Source organism: Xiphophorus maculatus, chromosome 9 (assembly GCF_002775205.1).
Source record: "Xiphophorus maculatus strain JP 163 A chromosome 9, X_maculatus-5.0-male, whole genome shotgun sequence".
Lineage (NCBI taxonomy): Eukaryota > Metazoa > Chordata > Actinopteri > Cyprinodontiformes > Poeciliidae > Xiphophorus > Xiphophorus maculatus.
Window position 1 is genome coordinate 24,464,138 of NC_036451.1, and position 11,707 is coordinate 24,475,844.

General features: G+C 38.5%; 1 protein-coding gene across 1 annotated transcript; it reads left to right on the plus strand.

Annotated features, from left to right (window-relative positions):
- The first annotated feature begins 249 nt into the window (after positions 1-249).
- On the plus strand, positions 250-10,752 carry tomm70 (translocase of outer mitochondrial membrane 70). Its single transcript, XM_005804417.3, has 12 exons — positions 250-571; positions 3,568-3,741; positions 3,904-4,030; positions 4,123-4,232; positions 5,485-5,633; positions 6,035-6,242; positions 6,349-6,483; positions 7,573-7,680; positions 7,824-7,940; positions 8,763-8,860; positions 8,937-9,059; positions 9,139-10,752. The coding sequence occupies exons 1-12, from the start codon at positions 338-340 to the stop codon at positions 9,290-9,292; spliced, it is 1,737 nt and encodes a 578-aa protein (XP_005804474.1). The 5' UTR covers positions 250-337; the 3' UTR covers positions 9,293-10,752.
- The last annotated feature ends 955 nt before the right edge of the window (positions 10,753-11,707 follow it).

The window sequence follows — 11,707 nt, forward strand, 5'->3', positions numbered from 1 at the left end:
CCCCTGGAAAATCCACCGAACTCCAAGTTCTGCATACATTCCGTTTACTCTCAGTGATTGCTTTGCCCAAAAAAAGGAGGAATAAAGCTCTTGTCTCTTGTTCACCTTTTCTCGTGGACAGAAAATCTAATAAAAACAATATTACGTCTGCCTGGAATAGATATTTCTTAAAATAGTCTGTTTTAAAGAAGCAGTAGCACCGTCTCGCCTGCTGGGGGCAGCATCACATTTTCCAACCTGCTTGCGGCGCCATCAGCCAAAGAGAAGCCCTCATCGGTTTCCTCACGCTGTGTGCTGGTGGTAGCGGCGGCTAACATTGCTAAGTACGGAGTGGATCATGGCTGCTTCAAAGCCAGTCGAGCCCCAGTCCGGGAGCGGGCTACCCCGCTGGCAGCTGGCACTGTTAGTCGGGACTCCCATTGTGCTCGGCGTCGGAGCGGTTTACCTGTGGAACCGTAACAAGGCGAAGCAGCCGAAAGGGACCGGGGAGCGGAAGACTCCAGAAGGCAGCGCCAGCCCCGTTCAGGGCCAAGACGGCGCGACTCGAGCCAACCGAGAGGAGGAGAACATGGTACTGTAGCCCAGAGAGGAGTCTTCTGGTCTCCCAGCTGGTATCCCAGCTCTCCTCACTTTGACACAGTTCATATTGCTGCTGGCTCAGCCAGTCGTCATTGTGTTCAAGTCCGGTCAAGGACACCTCACGGCAGCGCCGCTGTCAGTGACAGCGGGAAGGCAAGGCCGACAGCCAGTGGCTCGGTGCGGTGGATTAACCTGCGCTAATTAGCTGTCTGCCAAGCTAACCTTATCTGTGGAGCTAGGTTAACTACTGTGACTGACGTATTAAACCAGTTACATCTAAAGCCTCCATTAGTGATTAAATGTTCTTTATTGCCTCCTATATATTAAACCAACCTAAATGAAAGTAACAAAAATATATCCCATGTTTAATCTTCGCTGTTGAATGTTGCACGAGTTCCATGCTAGCTGGCTAACACCGGGGTCAGAAAGTCAAGGTGGGCGGGAATTGCTGTCAAGTAAACAGTAGCTTCACATTTATGGAGTTATAAGCGGAGCCCATCATGTCCTACAGGACGCAGTGAGCTAGCTGGACGGTCTCATTTTATTCATTCAGTAAAGCTACAGTGAAACCCAGACAACGTTTTAATGTAGAGGGACACCTGTCCCAGTAGGCGTGTGTGTGATCCCACCTGTTGTAAAGGGGTGTGAGGAAATATACATTTTCTATCCAGATTGTGTGCAGATTCGCCCTGTTTATCACAATTCATAGTCAGTTTTGTTGAAATTCAAACTGTTTTTGCAGCATGATTGTTGGTAACATGTTTCATTGTGTTGCTCACATATCGCCTCTCTGTGCATCCTTCACATGATGTCTACTTTTGAGTATAAAATAGTCTGCAGTCCAACCACACAATGCGCACATCATTCAAACAGTTTCATTACTTTAGCTTTTTATTCCACAGAACAGACTGTAGCTCATGCTTACATGGAAACGACAAGTAAACACAGACTTGGACATTTTTAGAGTAGAAATAAAGATAAAGGAAAGGGGAAAAACCTCAAAGAATTAACCAATTGAGTTTAAATTCCTGCTACTTTAAGAGACCTTTGATTTACACTGCCCGTTTTTATAAACACCAATATTTCCATTTGAAAAACTGCAGTAGACGCCACCTTTTCATATTTGTTAAAATTCTTTTGAGATGATTGTCTCCACTTTTGGAGGCACTTCTAGGTGGAATGTATACATTCACAGTCTAGACTGTGTTCAACTGAAAACGACAAGTTCAGCTTCGGGATGAAAGGTCCCTCCATTGTCTGTAGAGGACTAGTTAAACGTTTAACCGAAATTCACTGAGAGGGACAAAACCAGGACAGAGGCTCTCATTAGAGAGGTTTGAAACAGGTTAACTCATTTGTTGTTTTCACACTATGGACAGAATAAAATCTTGGCAGACCCAGACTGCCAACATTATTCATGTGAACTGATTCACCATGTTGGCTTTCCTGTACTAAAAGGAGAGTGCTGGATAATATAGCTGTAGTGCAATAAATTTGACATGCTTTTAGCAAGTTAAATAGGCTGAGAACTACTGTCCTTTTATTTATGGAGGACAACAAGAGAAAATGTCTTCAGAAGGCTTTCCTTAAGGAGTAACTAAAGTCCAGACTACATCAAAGTTTAACTCTTGGTGCTTCTTGGTTAAAATATCAACTCTTTGCTTTCACCGCCTTCTGCTTGTGGCTGCAGCGAAGCGTTTGATATGTCATACTTGATGAGAAATAAACAAACCTGGAGTTTTTATTAGTGGAGCAAGTGAATATGGGTTTCTTTGGTATTTTAATGTGTGGTGCACTTATACACCTTATGCATTATTAGGGATGCAAAAAATTAATCGACGTACAATTCTCGATTTGCGGTTATTAGATTAAAATTAGTTGCAATTTAATTCTGATGGCGCCTCTTTGACCTTCTTTTGTGGTTGTAGTTTGGCCGCCATCCAGGCGAGGGCGCTGATGGTCATTCTTAAGCGGAGCCAGTTGATACAGAAACAAAGATGGCGGTGTCATACCAGAATGGGAAAGAGAAACGAGTTGAGTGGAGGATGGAAAAAGCACTTTAATGTGGATTTGTTTTGAAAAACCCTCAACAAGGTCCTTAAGTTTTATAATATTTAAATCCAGCGTATTAAAAATGTAGACTTTGTGCGATGGCAAGACGGTCGACCCTTTTCATACAAGGGGAAACTAAGGTGTTTGAGAAAATGGCCACTTATCAATTGATTGTTAGTTAATCGATAGGATCAATCAACTTTAGATGAAATCATTTATCGATAATTTGCATCCCTAGTCTTTATAACTGAGAAATAGTTTAGCATCAGTCGTCATGTATTATCAAGGGTCTAGTTAATGCTTACAAACCCAAGAACTGGCAGAGTGAAGTTTGGATTGATGCTTTTTCAGCTTGAACTACAAACTTTGTTTGTTCCCATGAGAACATCAACAAAAGCTTCGTTTAGGTTTTAGGATGTGAGATAATACAATACCTTGTGGGCCTTTTGGCTGCACGGTTTCACTACTAAATTGAATCATTTTTGTGAAGTGGCTGGTTTGGTAATGGCTGGATTTTATTATACTAGACGTTTTTGTGAGACTGACTGTGTGCAGTGATAGATTTTTGACCAAAAAGCATCTGATGCTTCTTTTTCAAATAATTTTTTAATCACTTTTGTAAAAATGACCACATTGCTACAAAATAAAGTTCGAAGCCCATCTTAGCCTTTCTGAGTGTAGCTCTCTCTAATGCTTGGAAAATGACACATTACTATTAAATATTTACTTGTTTTCAGCAGAGATGACTCTCATTAATAAATAAATACCATCCTTTATGTGTCAAAGTATTTTGTTTTAAATTGCCCGGGGGAAAAAAAAGTTCAACATGTAACACAAATTCATGCATCACTTACTCTTCAAATCAGACTCCATGGTTTTGTTTTGTTTTTCTTCCCTCGTTTAACTCGCGTTTACTTTGCCCATCTTTTCATTTAGAGCCCTCTGGACCGAGCCCAAGCTTCAAAGAATAAGGGCAACAAGTACTTTAAGGCTGGCAAGTTCGACAAGGCGATCCAATGCTACACAGAGGCCATTTCTCTCTGCCCCAAAGAGCAGAAGTCGGATTTGTCAACGTTTTACCAGAACAGAGCAGCGGCTTACGAACAGCAGGTTGGCACCTTGATTTTGTTTTAACCCAAAACAACATGGTGGAAAATGGTCTTCTACAGACCGTGGGGGTTGTAATCTGTTAGGTTCTTGACCCTCTCCAGCATGTTTGATTCTGCTTACTGGAGTTTGGATGCGTTAAACGAGGTTACCCTGTCGTTTCAGCTGAAGTGGACAGAAGTGGTCCAGGATTGCTCCCAGGCTGTGGAATTGAACCCGCGCTACATCAAGGCTCTGTTCAGGAGGGCCAAAGCTCTCGAGAAACTGGACAACAAGAAGGAGTGCCTAGAAGGTAAGCTTGTTGTTGTTTCTTAGATTAGATGTCCTTCAACAGTTTTCTGTAAATGTTTGACTCTTGCCGACTCTTTCCCTCTTTGTGCCCAGACGTCACAGCCGTGTGTATTCTTGAGGCCTTCCAGAACCAGCAGAGCATGTTGCTCGCTGACAAAGTGCTCAAACAGCTGGGAAAAGAGAAGGCCAAAGAAAAATACAAGGTATTGGTTTAGTTTGAGTCATGTATGAAAGTTGTGTTTATTAAAATGTATTTATTTAAGGTATGTCCCAGTCACGACATTTTAAAATAATAGACGTCTAAACTCTGTGTTGGTGTGCTGCAGGGGTCTGCAACTGAGGTTCTTGGAGGTGCTTGAATTTAAATGAAGTGTTTTCAAGGTTTGGAAAGTGCTTGGTACTCATACTGCACAGTTTTGTATTAAAGTACAATCTAATGCTTGATTTAAAAGCCCAACTTTGAAAAATGTTATTTACAGTTGAAACCAGATTATTTTATACGCCTAATTAAAAAAAAAAAAAAAAAAAAACATTCTCATGGCCTGAAGCAAAATCAAACTGAACTTTGTTTTACATAAGTTAGAATAACCTAAATTATTTCTATTTAAATACCAGAAAACAACGTAAGAACATTTTTAGAGATTTTATTTGTAACTTTCTTTGAGTGTTGTGTTTTAACATTTAATTAGTTCAGCAAGGTCATCAGCCTTAACATGATTTGTTTGGATTGTTTCAGTGTAATGAATATTTATCATTCCTGATTCCCCATTTAATACATAAAACATTATGAAAATGTATGAATGTTTTGTTAAGTTAGTGTTTTGTTCTCGAACCAGTAAGGTGTGAGATGCTTCCAAACAATTTTTAAAAACATATTTTAGTTTACCTTGTAGAATACTACCAATATAATTAATATCTGTAATAAATGATATATTTTGATAGTGAATTGAAACTGTCTTCTTTATTTGATTTGTATTGATTCTATCTCCGAAGTTTGGTGCTGGAAAAGTTTGAAAAATGTTTAAATTATAATGTAGGAAAAGTTTACGAACCCTGCTGAACTGCGCCCTCTGTAACCTTCTAGCTGCCAACTTTTCAAAATTTCACCAGGCTGTTTTTTTGTTTTATATTACTATGTTGAAAGAGAGATTTATTATGAGCCTATTCCTGTATTTAGACTCTGTGTTATGTAACTTGCTCTGCCTGAATTGCTTGCAGTCAAACAGCATATGCTCAGAAAAACAAGTTGTTACATTTTGAGTTCAAGGAACTACTTTCAGTTTTGGTTGCTGACAAATAACTAGAAGCCCAAAGAAAAATGATGTCAGCCAAAGTGGTATTTTCTCGTTGTAAGAGAGTGAGATCCGTCTTTAAAAACTTGAGGCTGAATCTGCAGAAACAGAAACAAACAGGTTGACTCGGGTATATTATTGTATTTTATTTTTCTCTCTGCAGAATCGTGAGCCGATGATGCCTTCCCCTCAGTTCATCAAGTCCTATTTTAGCTCGTTCACTGATGACATCATCTCCCAGCCGCAGCAGAAGGGTGAGAAGAAAGATGAAGATAAGGATAAGGAGGGGGAAGCGGCCGAAATCACTGGGAGGTCAGAATATTCAGTACATATCAGTTTCATTCATAAAATCTCTGGGGGGGTTTTGTTTGTTTTTTACTAACCTCGGAGGATGTTGTTACAAAACAGCATGCTGAAATATTCTAAAGAAATAATTGATTGACAAAAAATAAATAAAATGTAAATAATACTTTTGGTTCTTTTAGTGTCATTTTGTTGTGAAAATTCACTGAAATTATTCTCTGATAAAATTAAAAGCTGTACTTTTTTTGTTATATCTACCTTCTAAAAGCATTAGTTGGTTCTATAAAATTTTTAAGAGCCACTGTGAAAAGTCCAAAGGGCTCCAGAATGCAAATGAGTGGATTGGATTGCTATATGTTAGTTATACTGCAGCTTTATTTAGATTTTGTTTGTCATCCATTGTTTTACAGCTCTGGCTACTTGAAGGCGAAGCAGTACATGGACGAGGAGAACTACGACAAAATCATCAGTGAATGCACCAAGGAGATCGAGTCAGGGGGCCGCTACACGGCAGAGGCCCTGCTGCTGAGGGCCACCTTCTACCTTCTGATCGGAAACGCTACGGCCGCCCAGCCTGACTTGGACCAGGTCATCAACATGCAGGAGGCTAATGTGAAGGTACACACTGTTGGTGTTTCAGTCAGAAATGCTAAGCAGCAATAAATACTCAGAGTGCATGTTGGAGAAGCTAAATGTTGGAACCTGCCTTTCATCACTCCTGCAGCTACGAGCGAACGCTTTGATAAAGCGTGGAAGCATGTACATGCAGCAGCAGCAGCCTCTGCAGTCTACGCAAGATTTCAACATGGCCGCCGATATCGACTCCCGCAACCCAGATGTGTATCACCACAGGGGTCAGGTAGGAAGGAGTCAAGCCGTCATCTTTTTTTTTTTACTCCCAATTTACTGTTTAGTTTATCAAATTAACTGTATGCCACATTTTTAGCTGAAAGGGTGGTCTGTTGAGAAAAGCATAAGATCACGTCACTGATTAGAGTTTGATAACATTACTCTTAATAGAACTTCGAATATATTAGTTTATTTTTCTTTTCTTTTTTTTTATGACATGTAGCCAATTTAGAGTACAGTTCTCAAAAAGTGCATTAATTACTTTCCCTTTGAATTAATACTTTAAGACTATGAGGCTGGATATATGCAACAATAAACGGTACCAGTAACAGTATAAACAGTCTTTATACCCCCTGAACCTCCTTTTAATTTTTGTCACAACTCCAAACCTGAAAAAACCTAATTTGGATTTTGGTAGACCAATGCAACGTGAGCACAATTGTGAGGTTTATAGAACCATTTGCCTTTAGAAATCAGTTAGGAAGTATATTAAAAAAAAAAAAAAATTAATTAAATAAGGCGACTTCTGCAGGCAACCGGTTGTGCTGAATTTTTTATTTTATTTTTTTTAGACTATCATAATAAAGGAGGCTGGAAGTGTTTTGAATCATTTATGATGGTTGGTTACATAAAATGACACTAAAACATGTTGACTTTTGGTTCTAATGGGAAAATGTTTTAGTGGGTATGACTACTGTGAATTCAAATAGGTCAGTTTCTTTGTTTAATGTTGTGGAAATAACATTTGGTTCAAGCACGACATCATGAATGTTATAGAATCAGAACTCCTGGTAACATATCAGAGAATGTTCACATCAACTAACGTCCCTATGGGTTTCAGGATTCTTCACAGTAAAATCCTTTTTGGGTGATGGGTGAGAAAAAACTGACTATTTCAAGCAACAGGGATCCTCTGAGTTACTGTTGAAGGAAGTGCATGATATAAGCTCTGCAAAACTAAATCAAATCAGCTTCACTTTCTACTGCTTTGCCTTCAATCTACAAAAGGTGTTAGATGTACTGTTATCATGAAATATGAGGATGTGATTTTGGAGTTTCTTTGACATTTTGCTAACAAGACCCGCGTCTTTCCTCTCAGCTGAAGATCCTGCTGGACCAGGTGGACGAAGCAGTGGGAGACTTTGACGAGTGCATCCGCCTCAGGCCCGATTCTGCTCTGGCTCAGGCACAAAAGTGCTTCGCCCTTGTGAGTAATCGCCGAAAATTAACTCGGGGAGCATCTTTTGCCTGATACCATTTTTAATTACTTAAACAAAGATTTTGGATTTTTCTTTTTTGTATCTACTGTATTTTAATGCTATTTGTGAATTCTTCTCTTGTAATCCTCAGTACAGACAGGCTTATACTGGAAACAACCCATCGCAGGTACAGACGGCCATGGATGGCTTTGAGGATGTGATCCGAAGGTTTCCAAAATGTGCTGAGGGCTACGCTCTTTATGCTCAGGTAGGATTGTTTTATTCTTTTGAGAGCTAACGTAAGAAAAGTAGTCTAGCAATCATAATCTAGTAAAACTGATCAAATTAAATTCTACTTTTAAAAAAAAGCTCTAGTTAAAAAGGTTTTCCTGCAACCTGACCATGTCTAGACTTGTCAGGATAATAAATCTTTCTGGACGACAAAATGTCCCAGTAATTATTGCGATAAACTATAATATTGATAATGGCATAATAATACAGGTTTGGTTATTGGTTTGTCAAAGACCAATAGATGTTTTTGAGCAATTTACAGTGAAAGTGAACGATATTTTAAATATCCAAAATAAAACACAACAACAAAACACAATAAATAATAAAGAAAAACACACACAACCAAACCCATAAAATAGATTATAATGTCTGTGTAAAAGAAATTTCCTTTCAAAACTATGAGTCATCAGAATGGAAATTATCAAGCTCATTTTAATTTATCATGAGATTAATTGACTAATTGCGAGGTTTCCCCTAGAAAACTTGCTAAGCCTGGTGGTTGGGTGCTGGGGCAGTCATTCATTCAGCGGCCCGCCGTCTTTTTGAGTTAAAAGATGCTTAAAGTTGACAGGAAATTTGAAAATATCACTTGATATTTCTTTCAATATTGAAAGATTGAAGATTAACACCTGAACACCAACTATAAAGTCTTAAAATGAAAATATTTTAAAAAGACTTAGATAAATAAGCGATGTTTAGCCTGGTGGGGGCACAAGTAAAGCCTGGTGGCCTGCCAGGCTTATACTACACTCAGAGGAAGCCTGAACTGTGACAGACTTAATGACTTTGTTCTTTTCAGGCTTTAACTGACCAGCAGCAGTTTGGAAAAGCTGATCAAATGTACGACAAGTGTATCGAACTGGAACCAGACAATGCTACTACATATGTTCACAAAGGGTGGGCATGTTTTCATTATTTTATGTTCGTAATAGATTTTTGAGATTCTTTTAGTAATTGTTAAATGCATGCTCAGTTTGCTACAGCTCCAGTGGAAACAAGACCTCGACTTGGGTCTGGAGCTCATTAGCAAGGCAATTGAGATCGACAACAAATGCGACTTTGCCTATGAAACTATGGGGACCATTGAAGTTCAAAGGTAAGTATAAAAAAAAAAAAAAAAAATCGGAGATTTGTACTATAAACGTTTGCAGTAACTGGAGCTTTTATCTTTTCAGGGGCAACCTGGACAAGGCAATAGAGATGTTCAACAAAGCCATCAACCTGGCCAAGTCAGAGATGGAGATGTCCCATTTGTACTCGTTATGCGACGCGGCGTACGCTCAGACTGAAGTGGCTCGGAAGTATGGCCTCAAACCCCCCACGCTGTAACGTCTCCGCCAATTCGTCGTCAAGTCTTTGCTGCAGAACCCAACTGTGTTACCGTTTCAAATAAAACCTAATTTGTGGGAAGATAGAGAGAGAGAAAAATACTGGATATTATAATGAAACGAAGGAAACCTGAGTGCGATTGTGCGTTTTTTTTTTTTTCACATTTAAAAGGGTTTGTCGGGATAGGAAAAGAGGATTTCTATTTCTGTCTCCGCTAGTCTCGGTGTCGGGAACGTGGTTTGACCATCGCAGTCCGTTGCCGACACCTAACTCGGCCCAACGTAATAGTGAAATATTTTCATTAGTCGGCGTAGAGGGGGGAAAAAAAACGCACACGAATGTCCATGTACAGCTGTTCTAAGTAATACACAGAAATGTGACGTTTTGTTGAACCAATTAATGACTTTATGGCTTTTGTGACATTTACGTCTACAGAAAATACTGTGAGTTCTATGAGGTTCTAAAGGACTGTTCACTTGGCAATTCATCCTGATCTGAAGGGTTTTTCTCAGCTGCTTCCATTTTGTAACATAGACCTTCAGTACTGAATGCGAGATAATTATAGTCAGTCGTGAAATGTTTGAATTTGCAATGCTGGAATCGATCCCATGGGTACTGGGCCTAAAAGAAGTCTATTTTGTCATTTTTTTTATAGGTTTGCCTGTTTATTATTTTTTAATATATAAACTTTGTGCAGCATGCTCACTTTATAAATGTAAATGCAATGCTCAAGCTGTCTTGAACACTATAAAAAAAAATCTTAAAATCTATGTGGTTTGGGCAAAACCCCTCTGATCAGACAAACTTAGCCATCTGTGTGTGTGTGTGTTTTTTGTTGTTTTTTTTAAATTGCCTCTAGTCTCTGGAGATATCATCTGGAATATGTTTTTCTTTTTTCTAGCTCATAACTGAACAGAGATTAATCTTTTTTATTATGGTTATTTTTCCGTTCCTGGTTGAGTCCAACACTTTGTCCACGTTCGTAAGACATTGCTCTGCTACCTTTCCTCCCCTCTCATTTTCTAAAAGTATTTTCATGCTGACCTTATGGGTCCCATTCAGGCTGCCCACATGGAGCCCAGACGGCCTCTGGATCTAAGAGACTGCCTCTCATCAAATGGCTTCCCAGCATGACTTATTTTTTATTAAAGTAGTCAATTGTTCAATCTGACATGCACAAAGAGTTCTCAGTTTTTACCGAGCCAACTGCGACCCCCATCCACTTCTGAACGCCTGTCAAAGCAGTATGGCAGAGTTTTAGCACATTGATTATATTAAAGAATCAGAACCACTGCTGCTGTGTGTGTGGTGACTCCTCAATGTCAAAAACAGGATTTAACTGTAATTTTCTCTTTTTTTTTTTTTTTTAAAGTTATGGCTGTTTGATAGAAAAACTTCATCAATGTTCATGGTGACCAAAGTGGAATGAGTTCTAATAAAGTCATAATTCTTGGAATGAATTTTACCTCTAAACGGTTTCTTCGTTTAAACTGACCTCTGTTGTTTTTGTAGTTCTCTGAAACTTTTCTAGCATAATTCAAAGTTTGTTTTGGGACATATTAAGATTTTTTTTTCTTTTGTTCTAATCTAGTACTGGAATTAAGATGCAAATTGAGTTCTGGTGTAATGTTAGTGCAGTGTTTATTTTTTAATATTGCTCACCTAGCCCTATATTGTCTTGGTAATATTTAATGCCATGCACTGCCTTGTTGCCCAAATCCAGATTATTTTCTCATTATTAAAATCTAAAAGTGGTCAGACTAGCATACCTGCTGATTTAAAGTAAACATCATGAACGATCTAGTTTATTGACTTCTTAAACAGAAGTCAAGAAACATGGAAGTTTCTTTTACACAGCAAATGAAAATAGTTTAATTTGTATTCGCTGGCACTCATTACACTGCAACCAGTTCTCTCATGTGAGGAAGCAGCTGACTGCAGACTTAACCTAAGCAGACAAATTTTAAAAACTAATACACAATCTGATATTTGCTTAGTAATTACTTGGTCTAACTTCTCAGGTGCTTGTGTTACTTTCTAAACAGCGAAAGTTGTTTTGCTTTTTTTTTTTTTTTTTTTTACAGTTAGAAACTGAAGATTTATCCTCGATTGTATAAATATAACATATTTCTTGTGTTGTGGAAGTTTACATGTCTTTAAGTCAGTGGTGTACAAAATATTTTGCCACAAAAACCAAAATATATTTTTTAGTTGGTATTTATTGGTGGTCCTATTTAACTTTAAGTAAAATAGACAGCAAATGGCATGATTAAAGGACAAATATGCATGTTGTTCCTCATATTTTCCATTTTAACATTTCAATGTCAGTAAAAACAATTTGTGCCAACAAAAAAAAAAAAAAAAGAAAGTTTCCATCTGTGATGGTGGGTATGGGGAGCGGTGGTAGGGTGGGGG

What these genes read in the sequence shown, in the direction of transcription:
- tomm70 (XM_005804417.3), top strand. Translation starts at nt 338, where the DNA reads ATGGCTGCTTCAAAGCCAGTCGAGCCCCAGTCCGGGAGCGGGCTACCC. An exon ending in ACTACATATGTTCACAAAGG is followed by an intron (nt 8,861 to 8,936) that starts GTGGGCATGTTT and finishes ATGCATGCTCAG; the next exon opens with TTTGCTACAGCTCCAGTGGA. An exon ending in GGGACCATTGAAGTTCAAAG is followed by an intron (nt 9,060 to 9,138) that starts GTAAGTATAAAA and finishes TTATCTTTTCAG; the next exon opens with GGGCAACCTGGACAAGGCAA.